Raw genomic sequence first — 22,059 nt, forward strand, 5'->3', positions numbered from 1 at the left:
AGCTGCGATCACAGCTCTGTTGAGGAGACAGCGATGGCAGAGTTTGGCCTGATGCCTGTCACTTTGTCTACACGTCTGCCTTTCTGGTCATAGAGTAGGTACACATACACACAGACACACTCAAACGTACCTGGATCACTTCTTAATGGGATCCTGTCTTTCAAGAGCACACACATACACACACACACGCACGCGCGCATGCGGACAACAAATTGGTGGTGGAGATACCACGGTGCAGTGATTTCAGCTTTGGTTCCACATCACCTCCTACTAATGGTGGTAATTAATTGATGAATGAGGTCAAATCGGAGATATCCAGGCACGTCTCAATTCGGTTACAACCCCATCTCATCCCAGCGCTCACCTCCCTGCCACCCCCCGAGTTGTTTTCTTAATGCGCAGTGCACCACATTCCCTCTGTGCTCATCTGCATAAGACCTTGGGATGAATGTTAACGATGTTTAATTAGACAAGACGTGGGATGGATGAGTGCATGGAGCCACTGAGGCCAGGGCAGTGCTGCCCCCAACTGGAGGAGACAACTCATAAAACACACGTAGGGACCTGCGAGCTCTCACCCACACGCACACTTGATGAACAATAAATGACCATTAAAAGGCCAAAAGGTACAGCTGAGCATGCCCTTACACGTGATTGGTACGATCTGAGCTCCCCTCTCCATATTTCACCAACATCAAGGACATGGAGCCCTCATTGTTAATGCAGTATAAATGAAGCGTTTGTTAAAGCAATACATTTGTTGGATATTATGTAGTGTTGGTGTGACTGCCCTTGATAGGAAATCTAATTAGCCAAACTTTTATTTCTCTCAGGCTTTCTGTCTGGAGTCAACTACATCGTGTAAAATTAATTGGTCCAAACTGTGACCATTCAACATTTATTGAAATAAAATTCATCTTCCTTACTTAGACCCCTGACTGTATTTAAAGAGTATTGTGCTTCCACCTTAATACTGGCTCAATGCTTTAATTGTAGTGATACCGTTCGGCATTATGTCTCAAAATTACTCTCTTGGACTAATTAAACCTTAGCTTGTTAAAATTTCTCAAGCACGACTGGCTCACTGAAAATTGTAGCTGGAATCAATGCTAGGTAAGTGCAGTTGAAGCCATGCCTCGGGCCACCATGCCGGTCCCTCGTTCTTATCTAAGATGAGACAACTTTCTTTTTTTGCCCCGGTTCGCTTGGTGTAAACATTTCCACCACACTAATCTGTGAGTGAACATTAGACAGCAGCTTACTGCGGAGTAATCCAGTAAATGATCGGCTTGTCGCTTTGATTGTGAAACCATTGTGGAGATAAGGGGATGCAGATGTTTCTCGCTGTGGGCTCCCAGATGAGGTGTCATTATTCGGACCCGGTCTCAGACCTGCTGTTTTCAGTCCGTCTCCTCTGCTGGGCGACTGGCTGTGAATTGGTGCGAAGGCACAATCGCCTGTGCGCTTCGTGTCTATTGGCCGTCGCTGTCTCCTTCAGGCTTGTGCTTATCTTGTGTTTGCGGCCAGACAGAGACACCTGCGAATGCAGCGGATTAGCAGGCTGCCTGGGGTAAGACATTCAATGCATTGCCCCAAGGATTCTGGGCTGAAAGCAGGTGGACTTATGCAGCTGAAGCAGACTCGACGGAGGTGTCTCAGAGCCTAGACAGAGATCAATGACTTCTCAAAGCTGCCACATAAAACATTCAATGAAGCAGTCATTTAGGAGACATGGGTAAACATGCTGTGATTACCACAGTGAAAAGAGGAGTGTTGTTCTTTTAGAAGTCCTGCTTTAACAATAACACGGCTGCTTGTTCTCCTTTGTGAGAGAGATGCTACGTTAAATCTCCGGTCTTAATTAATTTGGGGAGCACATGGAGGGAGCGTTTGTCACCCCTGCTCCTGCCTGTTAGTGCTATTTGTCTCTGGGTGACCTTTGATTTCACACCGCATTGGTTTTTGCCTCTTATGGACAAGAAGTGCTTCTTTTTTCTGTCTTTTTTTTTTTTTGCTGACAACAGAGGAAACCTTATCTTTTAAATAAGTAATTCCTCAAATGCTGTGTGAATTTCACCAGCAGCAAAAATATTGGGATTGCTGAAGAGGCAAGCACAGAAGCCCACTAGGGAAGACATCTCCTCTCTCAGTATGCTACAGCACCTTCGTCAAACTCTCATTAAAAATTCTACAACATGGTGTTTGAACAAGGCCTGCCACACAATGGAATGTAGGTCTCAGTGTGAGTTTATATGAGCTTTTGATTTGGGTTTTGCTCAGAACGGGTTGGTTTCTGCCTTTATGTGACACGGTAACCCAAGCCAGACCTTTTTGGCACCAGCCTGGGCCCTGTAGCTTTTGGACTTTGGAAAGGGAGCACTGATTGGGGTGATGGCTGGGGTGACTGAGAGGTGGGGCAGCTGATGGAATTGCAAAGGGGATGGATATTTTGGCTCCGTGGGCTCTGGCTCAATGCTGGAGCAGCCTCCAGTAACGTTGGTGCATGGCTATAAATTATATTGTTCCTTGGCTGCTGCTTGCTCCTCTCAGCAACTGCAGGGTTATTTATTTGTTTGATTCCAAATAGATTTGGGCTGGTATGAGATTCTCTTGCTATGATAACCTTGAGTAAAACTATCACAGTATTGGCACATAAATTTATAAACTAAAGAGTATGAAAGGATTTATTTGTTTCCGTTCGAACTGAGCAGCGGCAATTAGCCATACTGCTGCTAAAAACAACATAACATAGCAATAATAATAATATTGGCATCCCACGTAATGGCTACTTTGATTTTAAAACATTTATTCTGTCAAAAAAAAAAAAAAAATCAATCTAATGAAGTTTACCAGAATAAAACTTGTTCAATTTGGGAGTAGTTTCAAATGCTCGATGAGCCAGAAATTGTGCCCTTTTGCCATTGTCCTATTAAGAGGAACACAATAATGGGAGGCTAATAATTGTTGGCTGCGTTTAGCTTCATGGTAGAAATGCTCCTGGTGCCTGCAGACATTTTTTTTAAACAGTCTTACTGGTCCCCTTCTGGTTTCTACACAATAACCCTCTATTCTAATTCTGAAACAACCAAAGTTGTCTTTGTGCAAAAAAAAACAACTAAAAGTATGGTCATCTGCTTTTTAACAAAGCTGGCCAGCAGTGTGCAGCAACACAGCAAAGTGATAGAAAGCGTATATATAGTTTGTGATTTAATCAGCACATCAGATATTCTGGTCACTTCAGCATTTTTTCTGGAAACTAATTTTAAGGACATTAAACGTGGAATCTCTAGTTCTGAAATACTTTTTAAAATCAGGATATACATCTTCGCAAAAATGCGTTGTTCCCCTCTATCCTTCATAGCTGCCTCAGGTTTTATGGATTCCTCAAAGTGTAGCAACCATTCCTCTGAGATTTTGCTCCACTTTAACATCACATCACAAAGTTTTGTTCCCTGCATGTCCATGACACAGATGTCTCGTTCTAGTACGCAGGAGCTCTATTGTATTGAGATCTACTGACTGTGGACCCCTTTGGAGTACTGTGAATTCATTACCATGTTATTGAAGACAGCTTGAAATGATTTGACCTTTAATAAAATGCTGCTGGAAATAACCACCTGAAGAGGGGTACGGTGTGGTCATTAAGGGATGGACATGACCAGCAGCAACAGTAAGGTAGGCTGAGTTGGTGCTAAAGGCAAAGCGAGTTTATTTGTACAGCAGCGAGATCGTTCAAATTGCTATACATGATGAGTACATAAAAATGAGAACATCACAGTGTGCAATAAAGGAAAGTTTAGCCATTTTAGTTTTCTTTTATATAGCACTTTGTGATCAATGCTTTTTATAAAGCACCTTTTATAAGAAAAAGTTAACTTACTAAAAGGTTCAATGTGTGCCACGAAAATACCCTTATACAAGTACATCACCACCTACAGCCTGAATCCCTGCAGTTTGAGTTTTATGTTCCATACTTAACAGGAGTGGTATCTGGTTCGGGTCTGTGCTTTTGCAGACCATCTGCTTCAAGGTTGTGCTTTCAAGAACGGTTCCATATTTCTTGGCTGTAATGACTGGTTACTTTTCTGTCATTTTGAATTCAGTCTGCCCACTCTCTCCTCACCTCTGACACCTACAAGGCAGGTTTGTCCACTCAACGGCCAGACACTGGATATATTCTCTTTTTGGGACCGTTCTCTGCAAACCCGATAAACGGTTGTATGTGAAAATCCCAGAGGATCAGCAGTTCTTGGAAAACTCAGACCAGCAAGTCTGACACCAACAATCACGGCATGTTCAATGATCACTTAAAAAAAAACTTTCTTTCCTAGTCTGAAGCTGCGTTTGTGCTTCAGCAAAACGTTTGCACCAAACCCAGTTGTCTAAATGCATTGAGTTGTTGTCATGTGATCGGCTGACTCGCCATTTGTGTTAACAAGCAATTCAACCTGTGTACAATAGAAAATGACTAATTTTTTGTGCCTTTACACTGGTAACCAGCCCATGCAAACTTCTAAGATATTTCTGAAGGGTTTGTAAACCCTTCAGAGGTTAACAAATATATATATATATATATATATATATATATATATATATATATATATATATATATATATATATATATATATATATATATATATAAGAGAATTAAGCACATTTGAAAAGGTATATCAGCTAAACTGTGATAAAATTCCTCCATTTTTGTCTAAATGTCACTGAGCACCTTTTCTTGGAAACCTGCGTGGATAACACCTCGTTCAATGGCTGCCTGCTGCTTGGTAGCAGCTCCGCTTGTTTGAGATAGAAGTGATGCCGTGGGCCTTTTGTCCAACTCTGACACGGTTGTTCGGACACCTTTGTTCTGGGAGGAGAGGCCCATTCATGGCGTGCCCGGGGAACAAATTGAATCTGGTTGACAATTAATAGCCATGCGGCATGTTTAATTAAGAGCATGCAGCCAGCGAGAGACTTGTGGGAGATAAACAGAGGAGAGGTGCTGAGAGCCAGATTGGGCTCACAAAGGGAGCAGGACATCAGAGTGTCTGGTTGATCGATCTCTGACCGTCTGCGAGTGCAGCCTTCACAAAGAGCAGCCCCTCTCAACGGGCCGAACTTTCAGAGGGGAGAGATGTGAGAGAGACTGAAAGTGTGTAAGAGGCAGATGGCAGTATGCAGATAGAAGCAGAAAAGTTAGGGGAAGTTTGCTTTGTGGGGGGGGGAAGAGCAAAGGAGAAATCTATGGAGCTGCGCTCTAGAGATCCACTTCAGCTTTTTCTAATGTCAGTTTAGTAAAAATGTCATTGAATGTGATTATTGCTCGTGTTGAGTGCCCATTGACTGCATCTTCGGTGGATTGTTAGCGTAATGTATGTGTCTGGCGTGAGGAAATGTGAACGCTGGCTTTTGCCGATCGGTTCGGCTTCAGGCATCCGTGACCTTCACAGTCCCATATTTCCGTTATTGTAACGTCAACACAAAGCGGCAGAGAGTCGAGAGGGAGGGAGGGAGGAAGAGTACTTGACAGCTTGTCTGATAGGGCAAACAATACAGCCATGGCCAGGCGATGCTTTGGACAGATCGCTACACACACGCAACACGCTCATGCGCTCACGCTCACTTCAATTAAAGAAAAGTCCTCTCTCTGAACTAACAATCACATAAGTCGGAGCGATGGCAGCAGCTGAGGGGAGATGAAATGAAAGCTGTTCATGCGAGGATTTGACTGGTATTCTATCGCATGAGCGTCGGCGCTCGCGGTTACTGGTCATACGTGAATATTGTTTGCTCTGCTGAGGCGCGTGCGCTGCCAGGCAAACCGAGAGATGACAGGAACAGAGCAGGGAGCCGCAGGGATGTAAGTTGTTCATTGGCTGAATTAAAGGGTTACACGCCTGTGCGCGTGTTTTCCTGCTGGACTAACTGTGTGCAGGACATAGCAGAAGAGGATAAAAGCACGAGTCTGACAGACAAAGGGTGATCCTTTCATGCTGACAAGTTGTTCGGGAAATGAAAGAGTTTCTGCTGGCTAATTGGCCCGAGCAGGGATGTGGTCATCTCTCTGGTGAAAAATTCAGACTTCTCCTGTATTCATGTCTTTTTTCCCCTTCCTGCAAGAGCTCAGCGTGTCACTCTTTGTGGATGGACAGGACAGAGTTATAATTATACTGTGCCCGGTGGAAATTCATTTATGTAACATACTAGCTCAAACGGCAATGTGTATTTAGGTGTTTGTGCCACAGATCAACACAAAGTAGTACATTGTTGGGAAGTGAAAGAAAAATTAAATGAGGTTTCATTTGATCTTTTCCTGCAAATTTGAAGAGTGTGTTGCACTCTTGTATTTAACCTTCCTGATGCAGTATTTTGTAGAACCTCATTTTGCTGCAATTGTCTAACAGGTAAAAGCTAAAAGTCTCAGTTTCTGATTTTTTTTTTCCCTGGATTTGGCTTCATTCATCTTCCTAAAACATCTGATCAGTTTCTCTGTCCCTGTTGAAGGGAAGCATCAGCATGTTCCGCCACCGCCTTACGGTTTGAGTGGTTTGCTCAGTACAATGTAGCCTTGGTTTTCCACTGGGCATCGTAGGCATGGGCAATTATAATAACAGTTTTTTTTATGTTTTTATCGTCATAACAGCCTTGATTTATTTTGATGATGATAAATTTAACATGATGATGTTTAGAAACTCCAAAACTTGAAATACTCTCAGTATTGTAACTTTTACTGTATTTATACTCCACAACTTCCCCACTGTGGGACAATAAAGGATATTTATATTTTCCATTGTTGCTGAAGTCCGCAATAAATATCAATAAAATAAAAAAAATATGGTTGAATGCAGTTATTGTTTGGCATTTAGCAATAAAATATACCTACTTAATTTTACTGGTGTCCTGATGTAGATTATCCAGTAAGCTGTTCTGTGTTGATTTGTTTTATTGTATTTTTTTTTTTGTTTATGTTTATAAGAAATTTATTTTTGATTGTGTGGCTGTGACCGCATTGGGATGCCGTCACAGCCACACAATCTGTTGCCAGAAAATAACTTACTACTACTTTTATTATTACTGCCATAACTACTTATAGATGTTGTGATAAACTTTCTGGTTCTTACATAAAAAAGATCAGAGTAACTTTTTCCCCAGGTTTTCTGTTTTACCCCTCAAGACTTGTGACAAACGAGTCTCGGCAAGGCCCAATTTGTCAAACATATGACTCATAGTCGTCCTGTCAAAATACATCTACTTTAGAGTTTAGAGTTACCAAAGTCCTCTTAGCGGTTTCTCTGTCTACTGCTTATCTTGCTTGACCTGCTGGGTAGACGTCCAGATTTTACAAAGCTTGCAGCAGTTTCATCATATTCTCTTTATTTTTGAATGATAGATTGATTGATTTTCTGTGAGATGCTCAAAGTTGGATCGAATGTTTTGGCTTTGCCTTGCTTTAAGCTGCTCCACAACTCTATCCTTGGCCTGTGTGTTAGCAGGAGACATCTAAAGGTAACTTGTGACTCTGTGTTTTATTTAAGGGTATTAGAGGAAAAAGGAGGCGAATGAAGTTTGAGGACAGAGGTGGAGGGTTCATGCATCAGAAAAAAGCAATTATGCAACACTTTCCATATATTTATTTGTTCAGCTAAAATGATCAAACAAAACATGTATTATTTTCTCTTGTTTTCTCAAATAACCTGCTGATTAAAATACATTGAAGTTTGTGGTTTTAATGTAACAAATTGACAAGCAGTTCAACAGGTATGAATACTTTTGCAAATCAGTGTATCGTCTCCTATAGCAAAGATATTAATGCTGATTAGGCAAATCTTATTTAGCACTTTTATGCATAAAATACCTCAGTGGGATTTTATTTCTTGGATTTTCTCTTATCTACCTCTTTTGTCTTCCCCAGCCCTCTATTCTCCCTACCTATCTCCATTTTTCCAAGACCTACTTCATCATTTTTGCATTTATCTGTGATTTCTTTATGTGATGCCAGCGAGAGACCGGTGAGAATTGAGGATTTTTGTCTGCACATCACCCGAACGCCACGCGGCGCGCTTCAAACTCATAAACGCATTCTTGTCACAGAAGCCAAGAAGCTTGCACATGTGCACGACTCCAGCGCCGCAGATATCTGCGGTTCTGGAGATTGACCTGTAGGTAGTTCCAGTTGGGGAGGGTTCTAGGATTAAAAGTCAAAATTGCTTTCATGCAAGGGTGCCCTGCTCATTTGGCTGCAGTGAATAGTGCAATTCAAAGGATAATGCCAGCATTAATTGATTTTAGAGCCTGAAATAAATAGGCTTTCAGAACCACACAAGGCTGAATCCTGTGTGTTGAATGTAGGAAAATCTGAGCTCCACTCTTCTTCCTTTGCATCAGTCTAGAATGAGCATTAAAATGAAAGCTGACATCAGGTGATTGATAAGCGATGTGTTGACCTTCTGAATCCCACTATCACTTGATTCATGCATAAATGTGCCTCTCCATGACTTTTGGGAACATTTTGGCTATATTTGAGTTTAGATTCCCACAATGTCTCTTTCTCTGAAAAGAATAATACATTAATCATATTTTGGTGACATTTAATGCTTCTCTTTGGATTTTAGCTGCGAGACTGTTTTCAAAGGGAGAATAAGAAAGGCAGAAATGTACCGTTTATAGCCGCGCTCCTTCAAACACTGAAATTGTAATAGGAATCAAACAGACCATCTAGCTGTTGGCTGTTCAATCAGACATGGCACTTCCAATATCTGCTGTCTACCAAAATAAAAGCACACGTCAGATAAAAAGACATATAGGAAAGAATTGGAAATCGAGGAGACACATGTTGTAATTTTGACTCCTCCCGCGGCGCTTCTGTCCTCTGGCGAACAGTTTAGATGGAAGAAAAGTTGGGAAACGGAGGCGGCGAAACAGCCCGGAGCCTTGGTAGCGGGGTTGTGGTGAGTTCATGATCACACAGACTTGGCCACCCTCTGTTCTCCTTGGTTTGGCTGTCAACAGAGCGAAACACCCATCCAACTGCATAGCTGATGAAAAGGACGTGCAGCGCAGGCACAAGAGGTCAGGCAGCCCTGGGCCATCAGGAGCAAGGCTGGACACCGTGTGCTACGCAATATAGTAAAGCCCTTTATGGAATTTTTCTCCTTTTTGAGGAACGCCGTACTTTATATTCCTGTCGATACTACAGCATGTCTCAGAGACGTGTTAGAGGTTAGAGACCTTCGAAAATAGAGGGAGAGAAAGAAGAGAGAAAAAAAATGATAGTGCAATCATCACTGTACATACGGCTCTCGGATACAATGGGTTGGTCCCATATGGGTCCTGTGCATAGTAACAAACACTGAGTTACAACACGCCTTAATCATGGCTGACAAGAAGATGGATGTATTTCATCTTAGTCAACTTTATGATGACTCCTCACTCAGTGTACGTGGCTGCTGATTTATTCTTATTCACACTTATGAGTTTTCAAAGTTTATGTTGTACTCAAAGTTTAAAAAAAAAAAAATCATAGACAGAAGCCATGGCATTAAAGTCGGCTCTTTTGGCTGATCTGTGTCTTATTCTCTAATCTTTCCCAACAGCATGACGTGGCAACGTTCTCATTCAGTGAAATAAAAGAAACGTACATTAAATCCAAGTATCAGGAGCACTAAAATGCATTGATTCGTTATTTTTTATTTGTTTGCGTCTCTAAGACACTTAATCATATTGATGCTCACTCTAGAATATTTTTTTATGTATAAAAGCAGTTAGTGAATCTTGAATCATCTCATTCTGGTACATGTCCCTGCACCTCAACTAAAAGGTTGGGGAATATTTAAAAAACATTTTTTAAGAGCATTATTCCAAAAAAAAAAAAAAAAAAAAAACAGTGAACAAGTCCATAGTAAGGAGCTGTAAGGAGCATCTGTAGGAGCTGCAGAGGTCCACAGCTCAGGTGGGAGAATCTCAGTATTTATTCTCAGTATTTATAAAATGAATACATTATAAATTAACTGAACTTATATAGAGCTCTTCTAGTCATTTTTGTACACTTTAATTCACCCGGCCACACTCACAACGCTCTTGTACACCAGCATACAAATTGGTTGGGACTTTAGGTTAAGTGACCAACACATTCCCGTATGATGGTAGGAAAATCTGGGATCAAACCCACAATTTCCCCATTTTAAGACTCCCCCCACTCAGTCCCAGCAGCCTCACATTAGCAAGAAGAAGACAGAAAGCCATGATAAATCTCAAACATGTGAAAGAAAGTGCTCTGGTCAGATAAAACCATGATTGAAATTTGTGGCCTAATGCAGAACTCCAGCTACGGTTGACTGGGTCGTCTTGCGATTCAAATGAATTGCTATTTTTCTCAACGATGTTCTTTCTTTTTGACTTCTCTCACAAATGACGGAAAATGCCTACAGTCAATATAACAGGCTGATGTTGATCTATCTCCCGCGAACAAAACACATTTATTTCCAACAACAACCATCCCAAATTAAACCGCTCCCCTGCTATTGTTGTCACTGCTGCAAATACTTGTTCTAGCATATATAGCATAAAGAAGCAGTACAGTAAACACAGCAGAGCACTGGCAGAGCAGCTGCTGTAGGTAACATTGATTGTGGGAGCAGGGAGGTGTTGAAAAGTGAGATGAGTCCTCCACCCATGAGAATGCCTCGTTTTTTTGTGTATTTTTTTAAAATTTTTTTTATCAGACCAGTCTTATGACCAGCATGCCAAGCAGAAAGGTGAAGATAAGCATTGACCAGCTACTGGAAGGCATCACTATCCAGAATCGATGCCAGATTGATCCCAAAACTATGTATAATGTAGGCCAGAGGATGGTTTGTGTTGCTCCTTCCATGTTTTGTAATGCTAGAGAAAGCAGGACTGCAGGAGATCAAAGGGCACACAGCGAGTCGGATAAACAGAGGCATGATGCTTCAGACTGCTTCCACCATATGGCCAAGACTTCATGATAAAGACGTGGATGTATACTGGAGAACTGCAGCGCTGGCCATGTTTATGGGCACACCATTAGAAGATATGTAAAACGTCTTACAAGTAATTCATCTTTTATTGCAGTGGCATAATCATACACTAAATCTCTTTTTCTTTTAGTCCAGCCTTTGTAGTCAATAAATTTATTCCAATTCAGTGTTATAAATTAATAAATTAATACTGTCTGTGGATTGTCAGACATCTTGACCTCTAACCTTGCCTTAAAAAAAAGTGAAAACCACAGGGATGTACGGTGTGACAAATGTCGCATTAGAGATGAACAGGGGTTTGAACTCGCAACCCTCTGAGTGTTTAACCAGACTTATATCGAAGGTTTTATCAATAAGAGCAGCCCACGTCCACTGTTCAGTACAGCAAAGGAACTGTGTTACTGTGGGACGTCAGCTGTTATGAATCATACTATGAGCATGTTAGAAAATACCACGAGGTGTTTAAAAAAATCTGGTGTGCTCTGCCAGAAAACTGAAAAAGAGTCATCACTGGGTATCAGCAGGATATTAATTCAAAACATATGGCCAGTCGACACAGATTATTCCCCAGGCAGAAAATAAACCTTCATCCATGGAGACCTTACTCCTAAAACCTGAGTCCTATTAGGATGATATAGGGGCAGGCATTTGTCATATTGTTTATTAATTATTATGAAAAGTCTTTAATTTATAATTGTCATGATAAATTCCGATTTAGTGATGTTTAAAAAAATATCAAACCTGTCTGAAATGTCAGTTTTACCATTGCCTCCACTGTTTGTTCAATGACAGTATCATTACATAGCAATATATTTGAAAGTATGACTAAATGCAGTTTCTGTGAGCAATTTATTGATACAAATCAAGTTTCTTTATGTGAAGAGAAGTTATAGTTTTTATTGTCACTTTTATCGTTATCACAATAATACCACACCGTATTTTCCTCACTATAAGGCGCACCTAAAAACCTTCAATTTCCTCAAAAGCCAACAGTGCGCCTTATATATGGACCAATATTGAACCACAACAGGTCCAGCAACTACGGTAAGCAGCCGCCGACTTCATTTTCGCCTATAGAAGAAGCTTGCGGTGCATGCTGGGATAGTTGTGAGAACGCTGGTTTGTAATCTATTAATAAAGTTTGACTGACCTATCTACCCACCGACCTGATAATCAGGTCGTCTGCAGGTCATTTAGCACCACGTTCTCCATGAACATGCTGTGCGCGAACGGAGAAGGGTGACCATCGTCCAGCCACGCCCCGGCCCAGTCGTGGAAGGGTCTCCCCGCCGACCGGAGTCGGACTGTTTTGTTGACATTCACTTTAGTGCAACTCCATCTAGTGGATGCATAACGTAACTCCAGCCTCTACTGTAGCGTCTATTCTATGCGTTTTTTTATTATGCGGTGCTCCTTATAGTGCGACAAATACGGTAACTTAAACCATGGTCTAGGAAAATTGTGCAAAGAAAGGTCAAAGCTCTTTCTGTCTCAATGCTCCAATATTATGTTATTATTTTAGAAAACTAAATGCTGTCTTTTTATGTTGCACAAACTATTTGAAACGAGTACAAATAATTGTAAAAATGGTGATTTTGTTAAAAAATACATATTCTTTGACTATTTTTTCCCCACTAAAACGTTCTTATACTATCACATAATTTACTGAGAAATTATGTCAAAACCTTTTCACACATCCATACTTAAGGTCCAGATAAATGTCAACGGTGTTGTCCAATGAATTTAAATATAATTTTTATCTTGACATCAATCCTCTTATAGATTTATCCAATCATTATCCCCCCCCCCAACTCATCAGCTGTCACAATGCAGGATGGCTACCGGTTATATGGAAGAAGGTGCACAACAACTCTCTCTCTTCACAGTGGAGTAACAGAGTGGACACAGTGTGACTTCCACTCCTCCCTGTCAGGAGGGAGGCCCCATGCAGATCCTTATGAGCAGCATGGTGTAGAGGGCATATTTTTAACCCAGCACAGGGACTCGTAGAATAGCCTCATTCCTCTCCACCAGATGCCAAGTGCATCTGTCAACAGGAAACTCTATTGTAGCTTACTTTCACTTTCCAAACTTTCTCACTTTGACTCTCCCTCTCTCCTGCCTCATCTCCATTAAGTTGCCTCTTTTCGCCAACCCTGACCATTTGTCTTCATAGTGAATCCTCTGCATCCCCTATAACACGTATTCAGACTGTCTTTAAGGCGAACTGCAGGTTACAGGTGGCTGGAATTTCCCCCCGTCTATCTGGATGCTTTCTCGATCGTAAAAAAAAAAAAAAAAGGGGGGGAATATGACCATATGAGATTGCGAAGATATGGTGTGTGATACATCATTGCTTGTGCATTAAGAATTCATGAAGTATAAACAAAAAAAAAAGATGAGGGATAATATTCAACCTAGGTGCTTTTGTTTGCAGAATCGAACCAAAGCACACTTTCTCTAATCACTGTTCCGTCACACTTCTACTGTTTTAAATCCATTTTTATTGTCATGGGGGAGAAAAAAAAAACTTCAAACTTTCTTCCTCTTTTCTCCTTTTTGATTATCTTCTCCATTTTCAGTAACTCCCCAACCCTCCTCCTTCATCCTCTTCTCCTCTGCTCATCTCCATCTGTGTCTAATTGCATTAGTTTTTTTGTGTGTGTGCGTGTGTGTGTGTGGGACTGTAATCTCGTGATTGCCTGGTGCTTCAGCAAACCCCTCTGCCCTCCCCAAACACATCACAAGTCCATTTGTGCCTGGCCCTGGTAAGGTTGGTTTCCTGGGCTGCCCTGGAGGAAATATCAGATGACCTGGCACTCGACTGTAAAAACCCAGGTCATAAGGGAGGGCTCCTCTCACCGTATCCCTCCTTTGCCCACCCCTCCCACAAGCCCTCCCTTTCTCCTCCACTTCCTGCTTTCAAGTGCAGGGCAAGGTCAAAGCTTTGAGGATGCATTCCCCAGACTTCACCACAAGGCAGGCTGGAGGCGCTGTGCTCCGCTCAGACTTTCCCTCCATCTATTCCTTCACATTACTCTGCTCCCTCATATTCATTTCATTAGCTCAAGCTTTTACTGCAATCAATACTGTTTCTAAACTTAGTTCTTCTAATATGGCTATTTATTAAGTGCGTTTTCATTAGTGTCACTGGAGGACCAATATGACTGGAACAATACTGTAATGGGAAAACATATGTTTTTAGAGTTAAATTATTTTCTTCCTCTGGTTTGAGGTGGAGTGATGAAGACTGACTGCAGCCAACTTTGTAAGGAATGATTCATTGTGCTTTGTTTTTATTTGTTTTGTTTTTTTTATTAATTGTTCCCTTAAATTGTAAAGTTAGAAAACGGGTGCATCTCAATAAATCGGAATACAAAAGTTAAAATAACATACAGTGTTGTGTAAATACTTTAAACCCAGAGTATTATATTTAAATTATGTTTTTTTTAATACTCTAACTTCTTTTCTTCTTGTAAAATTAGAATATAACAAGGACTAATACATTTTTAATACATGCCAACCTACTTTAAACTGTGTTCTGTACTTTACAGCATGTGTTCAATAAAGGGTTGTGGTTCCTTTAGCCTAAATCGCAGCGTCCTGCATGCATGCAGGCGGTCAGCCTGCTGAGGCCTTATGTAACCTGGGCTCCTTTAATAGCTGCTTTTACCTCGTCTCCATTGTCCGTTCTGGTGTCTCTCGTCTTCCTCGTGACAATACTGCATTGATTCTCTGTGGGGTTTAGGTCAGGAAAGTTCACTGGCCAATCAAGCAGAATGATACCATGGTCATTGAAACCAGCATTGGTACTTTTGCCAGTGTGGACAGGGGCAGAGTCCTGCTGGAAACTCTGCTGTCAGCAGAGAGAAGCAAGTGGTGCCCTACAATTTCCAGATGGACTACTGCGTCAACTTTGGACTTGATGAAACAAAGTGGAATAGATGCAGTGCAGTGGCGCAACTACACATTATTCAGGTGGAGGGATGTCAGGATGAAGGAGCGACGCTCACTCGCTACGTGAAGGGTAAAACTCGCTACATTTACCTCGTTATGTGCGCGAGGTGAAGGAGCGTAAGGTGCGCTGAAGTGTATGGGGAAACGTCATCGGCGCGCCGCCCCCTCCAGACGGGGTTTTGGCGCCCCCTCTGGTGCTGCGCCCCTATGCGTTGCATGCGTTGCATACCGTGCATACCCACTTTTTGCGCCACTGAATAGATGACTTGACTCCCCAAGTCGTCAGTGACTGGAAACTTCAGACTGTACTTCAACCAAACTCTGGGACCTCGGTTTGCAAATGCAAAACTTAAAAGAGGGCTTTGAAGCACTGAGGAAAACCCATCGCTTTTTCTTCTTAGTCCAGGTGAGACCCTTCTGATGTCTTTGCCAAAATCTTGAATGGATTTTGCCTCACTACCTTCTCCCATGTTTTCCTCTCAGTTAGTTTTCCATTAGAGGACTTTATGAACAGCCAGCTTCTTTAGCAACGACCTTTTGTGACGTACCCTCCTTAGATGGATGATGTCAGCGACTTCCTGCTGGACAATGGCCAAGTCATAGTAGTTTTTGGTTAATTATGCTGGGTTTTATTTATATTCAAATTATTATTATTACCTTTAAGATCAAATAATCAAAATTAACAGAAGAAAACTTGAAATATATATCATTACGTTTTTAAATGGAATTACTATTTGGTGATATTCTAAATTACTGACAGACAGCTGTAAGTGCGTGACCTTTAAAACAAGGTTGAAAATGTCTTTCTTTCAAATTCCGAGTTGCTTTCACTTTGTTGTTTTGCTCGACTCAAAGACCCAAATTGCAGAAGGAAAGCAGAAACATTATGGATGGTGTTTAGAGACAGGTGTCTGATCTGTCCTCAGATAATGCCAAAAGACTCATCTCTCGCCGTCTAATGGCACAGTGACAGTTGTTTCTAGGGATCAGGCTTGTCATCCAAATGCTGAGGCGTTGCTCCTCTCAGCACCTCTCTTTGTTGTTACATAAATCAAAGTTGGTAGAACTAGAGAACACTCTGGTCATCCAGGGACTGTAAATCTACATCGGAATGTATCCATCAAACCAGAACCGCATTTTTTCTCACTGATGTTTTTTGAGGTCTGTAGTGCACAGACTTTGGAAAATTCATCGGATCAGACTCAGCAGCAGTTTCTGCTGACGTCATCGTGAAACCTAATAATATTAGGATATGGGATGAACCCAAACATGCATGTTTTCCTGGAAGTTTATTGCCCTCCGCTCCTAGCATCCTGACTTGATGCAGAGACATAAAATGGGGATGAATATTTCAGTGTCATTTCTGATTTCAAATAGGTAGACGCTTCAAAGATGATTTTCTCTGGAGGAAATGTTGTACCTTCAGAGTGAAAATATCATTTGAAAAGCGAGACAGTAAAAGCCAGTCATCTCAGAACGGAAATTTTCTCATGGTGGCTTTCCTTTTCACCTCTGCGTTTATGGGAAAGAGACACTTCCTCGAGTGGAGTTGTCGTGTGTGTGCGTGCGTGTAGCATATGAGAACAGAGAACATGTTGATGAGCGCAGGAGTGACAGCTCCTGAAAGCATGTTAATGAAGTGTCATGCACAGACAGGTAACCAGTAATCAGACCCTGTGGTTCTGGCATGGCAGACAGAAGAACAAACACTCGCGCCTCCCTGTCTCCATCAGCTCTGAAACTGCTCCGTCATGTTCAGATGCGGCCGCCGCTGCTAACAGAGTGTCGCAGCTTTTGCCGAGACAAAAGAAACAAATGAGACGGCTCACTTACAACAAACAGTTTCGGGTTGTCGTCTCCCCGGGAAAATGAAAGGCCCCCGTTTCTTGCAAACCACCTTGTCAATTGGACCAGCTAGTGTCTCTGCTTCTGTTTTGCCGCAAGCTTATGTTGATTTCGTCTTTATGTAGATCTGCTTTGCATGGGAGTTTGGCTTAATTTGCGTTGTGGAGAACACCACCTGGAGATAAAGCTTTAGTTAGGATCATGTCAGAGGGGAGGACTGAGGCGTAACGAGACGGAAGTTCAAACAATCTTACATGAGGTGGATTCTAACTTTAAGGGCCAAGTGAGGTAGGAGGTGTGTGCTCAGAGAGCCTTCGCTGAATATTTCCCCAGCGACGGAGAGCAGACTAGAGGCAGCGAGGTCAGCAGATAGAGTTCAGAGCCCACTGACGGCAGCTGCTTTGACTTTGATGCACCATCAGTGTTCGGCGTGCTGCTTACGCATTTCCCCACGCCTCCCCACCTTCTGCGCTAACCCTCAAGCGTGTTTGCTCAACCTGAACGCGCGCTAGCCTCTCATAACGCAGCCCCATGCAAACTTTGTCTCCTTGCAGCTGTTTAATGGCTGCACGTCTGTTTTTGTTTGTTTCCTCGCCATAAGATTATTGCACCTTTATGGCTGGTCGGGGGCTTGGAATAATCCCTGGCATCTGTTCAGATAGGGAGGAGGGGGAGCAAAAAGCCGGAGGTAGAGGTGTACTTTTTTGTAGTTTGTAGTTGTTTTGTTTGGATTCTTCTTAATACGAGGCCATGTGGCCCTGTATATTATCGTCGTCCACTGAGACAGAAGCTCTGGCTCAATTTTAAAGACGAGAGTGATGAAAAGGCTGGGTGCTCAGAGGCACAGAGGTCACTGAACGAGTTTCTTGTTGCCATTTATCCCTCCCAAAATGAGCGCAGGGGAAGAAAAGGAATTAATTTGATCGCCGATGTAATTTAGCTAAAAACACAAGGAGGAAAGTGGTGTTACTATTAGTTAATTAGCAGTACCCGCTTATCCTTACCAAATTCTCACATTCCCCACGCATTTTTGTACTTTCTCTGTCAATAAAGTAGTCGTGCTTTTTTAAAATTTTTTTATTTCCAGTGTCTTATTGCTTTTTTTTGCTGTTAAATTACAGAAATTGCAAAGCGGAGGGGCAGCCCCATCCCCTTCCTATGTTTTCTCTTAAGTCTCTTTATTCTTGTCATGGCCTGGGTGCCTCTGGTCGTTAGGCCAGGAGAACAGGAAGTTAATCAGTGCTGCATTATCTCACAGCCTGCTCCTGGAGGCAACAGTACCAGTCATGCTACCACCCCCTCTTCATCTGGGACGTCTGCCAGCCTGGGAACCCCTCACACCGCAACACCCTGCAGCATCCCCACGGGCTATCGCAAGCCGGCTGAGTCTGTGCCAGGTCACACTTGTGGCACACCATCGATGAGCCAATGAGAACCTTTTGCAGTGGTGCATACCTAAGTATTTTGGAAAATGGAGGTCTTAGAGAGTCTCAGGGATTCCATAAAGCAATTTGGATTTTGTGTGTTTCTCTGAAGTTGATTTTTTTCCAAATAATACTTAATTTTGTTTTAAATAATTTGCTAATAAATATGGACATATGTTTTATGACATACGTCAATTATCGTATCTTGAAGATTTAGGTTCATCATTTGCCTTCATTATACATATACAGTAGATAAATACAATTAATTTAATTTTGTGGCACACTCCTTACAAAGAATATTTTCTTACACTCCCTGTAAGAAAATATTCCCTTACACTGAAAGTGACTTATGACGCTGAAGTTGGTGAATATTATTTGGTCCAAAAAAGGATTTTTTGATGGGATATGGATTTCATTTAATCATCTTTTGTCAAAATCTAGAATATTTAACCAACTGGATTTTCTACACTGCAAAACACAGTTCAACATTTATGAAGCACTTTTTCTGTTCATCAAAGCACAAAAATATTTATTTACAATAATATATATTTTTTTATATGAGGATCAGCTTAGATTGAGACAAGCATAAAATTGTCGGCCAGTTCTGCTCTAAATTATTTTCATTTTTGAGTTTTTGAAAGTAAAAAAATCATATAATCATCACAGCACTTATCTATCACTCAGTTCTAAATATGATGTCCTTTTCATCATAGGTTGCATAACGAAGCGTTTTTCTGTTTTGAAGTTGGAGAAAACGTGATGACATGGCAAACAATTTAAAGCCTAATATGGTCAATAAAGGAAATAGAGTTTTGGTTCAGTCAACCATAAATTCATGCATTTCTGAACCTTCTTAGTTCTGCTTGGGCCTTAAACCAGCAATTTCTGATACATCAATTTAAAAAAAAAAATCTTTCAATCATGCATTCATAAATTCACATTCCAATCACTGGTGTATTCAGAGAATAGGGTTAGATGCAAAGTTGACACATTAAGGCCCTAACTTGAATTTGAAAGAGTTACCGTCTAGTTGTGAGGTTTGACTAATCCAACAGGCAGCCTCATTAGTAAACACTTAGGATCCTATTACTCAGTGAAGTGTAAATGTTCTTTATTGTTTGTGTGGACAACTTTGCCTCAGATGTGGAGCTCATTCAAGCAAAAAGATACATTCTTAATAAATTAGAAAACAATGTTTTTGTGCAAGAGGGCATCAAGTCTGCTGTTGTATCTTACTTTCTGTAAGAGTCAGTCAAACGTTCCAGTGCAGATTGAATTGCTGGCTGTCACTAGTAACCATTAGGTTGTCAACCATTATTTAAAGTTCCCTTATTTCTGCCTATTAGTTTAGGTGGGAAAATAGCTGGGTATGGCCTTGCGTGTTCTCTCCTTGCACTCAGACGGATGCAGTGGGCAGGATGAGGTTGGGAAACATGAAAGTGTTTGAAGTATCTCTATTTATGCCAGTGGCAGTTAAGGCTTTATATATATATATATATATATATATATATAACTATTTCAGTGTCTATAGCATCTCTTTGTACACAAAAAACTCCAAAGGATCTACAGCCTTTTCTGAAGTAGCAGTACGCACGCATGTCAATATTGTGAGACTTGCATGTAATTATTATTCAAAGGTTAAAGAGTGGATTGATCCATAGAGGAGTGTCAAGGGCAGATCAAAGGGATTTGGGGGAGGATCGGACCTAAAATGTTAAAAGCTCTTCGCTCTTAAACACAGAGATGTCAATCTCTCTGAGAGCACCTTGATGTCCTCGGAGGAGAACTTGATCAAAGCTTTCATAACAAAGATGGTCTCAAAAGATGATCTGACCTCAGCTGCATCCCACTTCTGTCTTTCATTTTACTTCTATCCGGGTGCGCTTACCTGCCTGAACTCCCCGACGCTGCCCCTGTTTCCATCTTTTCCCGTGTTTGTTCTGCTGGTTAGTCTGTCTGAATATCAATGAAGCAGTCTCACAAATGTATTACAAACACAAGAGAACAGTGATTAAAGATGACATATTCAAGCCTCACTCCTTTTCTCTCCTCTCTGTTTCACAGGAGATTGCAGCTTACTTGATAACATTTGAAAAGCATGAAGAGTGGCTAACGACATCCCCTAAAACAAGGTAAGACAATCACACTGCTGCCCTCTTTTAAACATACATTTCTTTTTTTCTTTTTTTTTAAATTCACAGCCTCAAAACTATTACATTCAAGGAACAAAAATTACCATAATTCATTTTACATATCTTTTTAAGACAGTTGCACGAGCCCTCAAGTTCAGGGTGGGGATGTTTAATTTTACATGCTGCTGATTGCTGTTTTGAAAAGTTCACAGTTTCCAAATACATCATAGAATATTAATACTGACTAATAACTGCCTTTTTGCATGCCAATTAACATAACAGGCATTAGCACAACATCTGCTTTTGAGTGGTATGTTAATACATTTCGATCTGTCGGCACGTTCAGCACTCAGCAGTCGAGGTCACAAGTTACACCCACATGTGGAATAAAATGCCAAGAGTAACTATGATATTTGGAAATGTGTAGGGGTTTCTGAAATTGCACTTCACGCGGCTCGTTAATGTATTCACATAGATGGAAAAAAAAATAACCCCCTTGGCTTTTCAGTTAACTTCAACCCATAAAACTTAATGTTAGGCAGTGTGTTTGTGGCAGGAAAGCGTGTAATGTATTTATTTATCATATTCAGGATGAATATTAATAATGCATATGACTTTGACACTTGACAGCACTAGATTGCTCTTTGTTTGAGTTGCTTTGACTAATCTACTAAGATCAGACGGCGGGAGGGTTCACATCCTTGGCTTGTTGTGGACTGTCATGACTGCTGTCAAGCTGTCAGACAAACCAATCATTTCATTGCCATAGCCAACGCGCCCTGTTTCACACAGTTCTCTGAAAACTTACACCTTCATGCATTTGGAATAAGAATCTTTGCTTGCATTTACTTAGAGAGCCTGGATTGCTATTTTGGCATTTCAGACAATTCTCACCAACGTGTAAATGTTCATGTGCCCAATGGCATAAGACCCATTGCTCACCCTGTCCTTCCTCCTTCTGCGTTTGAGAGCCATTGATAAGAGTTCTGCATAAAGACACCGGCAATTAGAAAATGTTCGCTTGTGTAATTACCCACTGAAAGAGCTGTGTACCGTCTTTGTTTTGTTTTTTTTCTAATCAAGGAGAACTGCCTGCTTTCTGAATCAATTAATTGGAGTTCAGTGTAAATCTTCAGATGTGGGCCTGCATACAGTGCTTTGCAAAAGTAATCATATTTCTTGAGCTTTTTTTTTTTACATTGTGTGGCATTACAACCACAAACCACAGTGTATTTTATTGGATTTGATGTGATAGACCAAAACAAAGTCAGCCATAATTGTGAGGAGGAAGGAAAAGGATATTATGGTTTTTGGCATTCAATAATTGGTAAATGGCTTGTACTTGTATAGCACTTTATCAAGTTTCGAGGAACCCGAAACGCTTTACACTACATTCAGCCATTCAGCCATTCACACACACATTCACACCAAGTGCACCAGACCACAACCAGCCTCTGGTGGTGGTCATTATGAACACCAAATAGTCATAAAAAAAAAAAAAAAACAATTATAAATGCAACATTTTAAAGGAGGGTTAGGCCATAAAACTACATCTCAAACTTTAAGCATCTTATAGAAAATTATTCACGCTTCACTGGCCAATAGCTACATATAATCTGAGCTACAATAACATTTTTCAGATCAAATTATCTTTGTGTAGTAAAATTGCCTAGATGGTTTTATTTGTAATTCTTTTTTTTATCTATCAAT

At 41.1% G+C, this 22,059-nt stretch overlaps 1 protein-coding gene across 8 annotated transcripts in view; it reads left to right on the top strand.

Moving 5' to 3' along the window:
- The window catches only part of camta1a (calmodulin binding transcription activator 1a), a 390,768-nt gene that overhangs the window by 147,070 nt on the left and 221,639 nt on the right, over positions 1-22,059 (top strand). For all 8 annotated transcript variants that reach the window (XM_081609162.1, XM_008414292.3, XM_081609159.1 and 5 more), the window contains one exon: positions 20,282-20,349. In XM_081609162.1, coding sequence (XP_081465288.1) covers positions 20,282-20,349 — 68 coding nt within the window. The remainder of the gene's footprint in view (positions 1-20,281; positions 20,350-22,059) is intronic.

The sequence above is a fragment of the Poecilia reticulata genome, chromosome 7 (assembly GCF_904066995.2).
Source record: "Poecilia reticulata chromosome 7, P_reticulata-male-v2, whole genome shotgun sequence".
Classification (NCBI taxonomy): domain Eukaryota; kingdom Metazoa; phylum Chordata; class Actinopteri; order Cyprinodontiformes; family Poeciliidae; genus Poecilia; species Poecilia reticulata.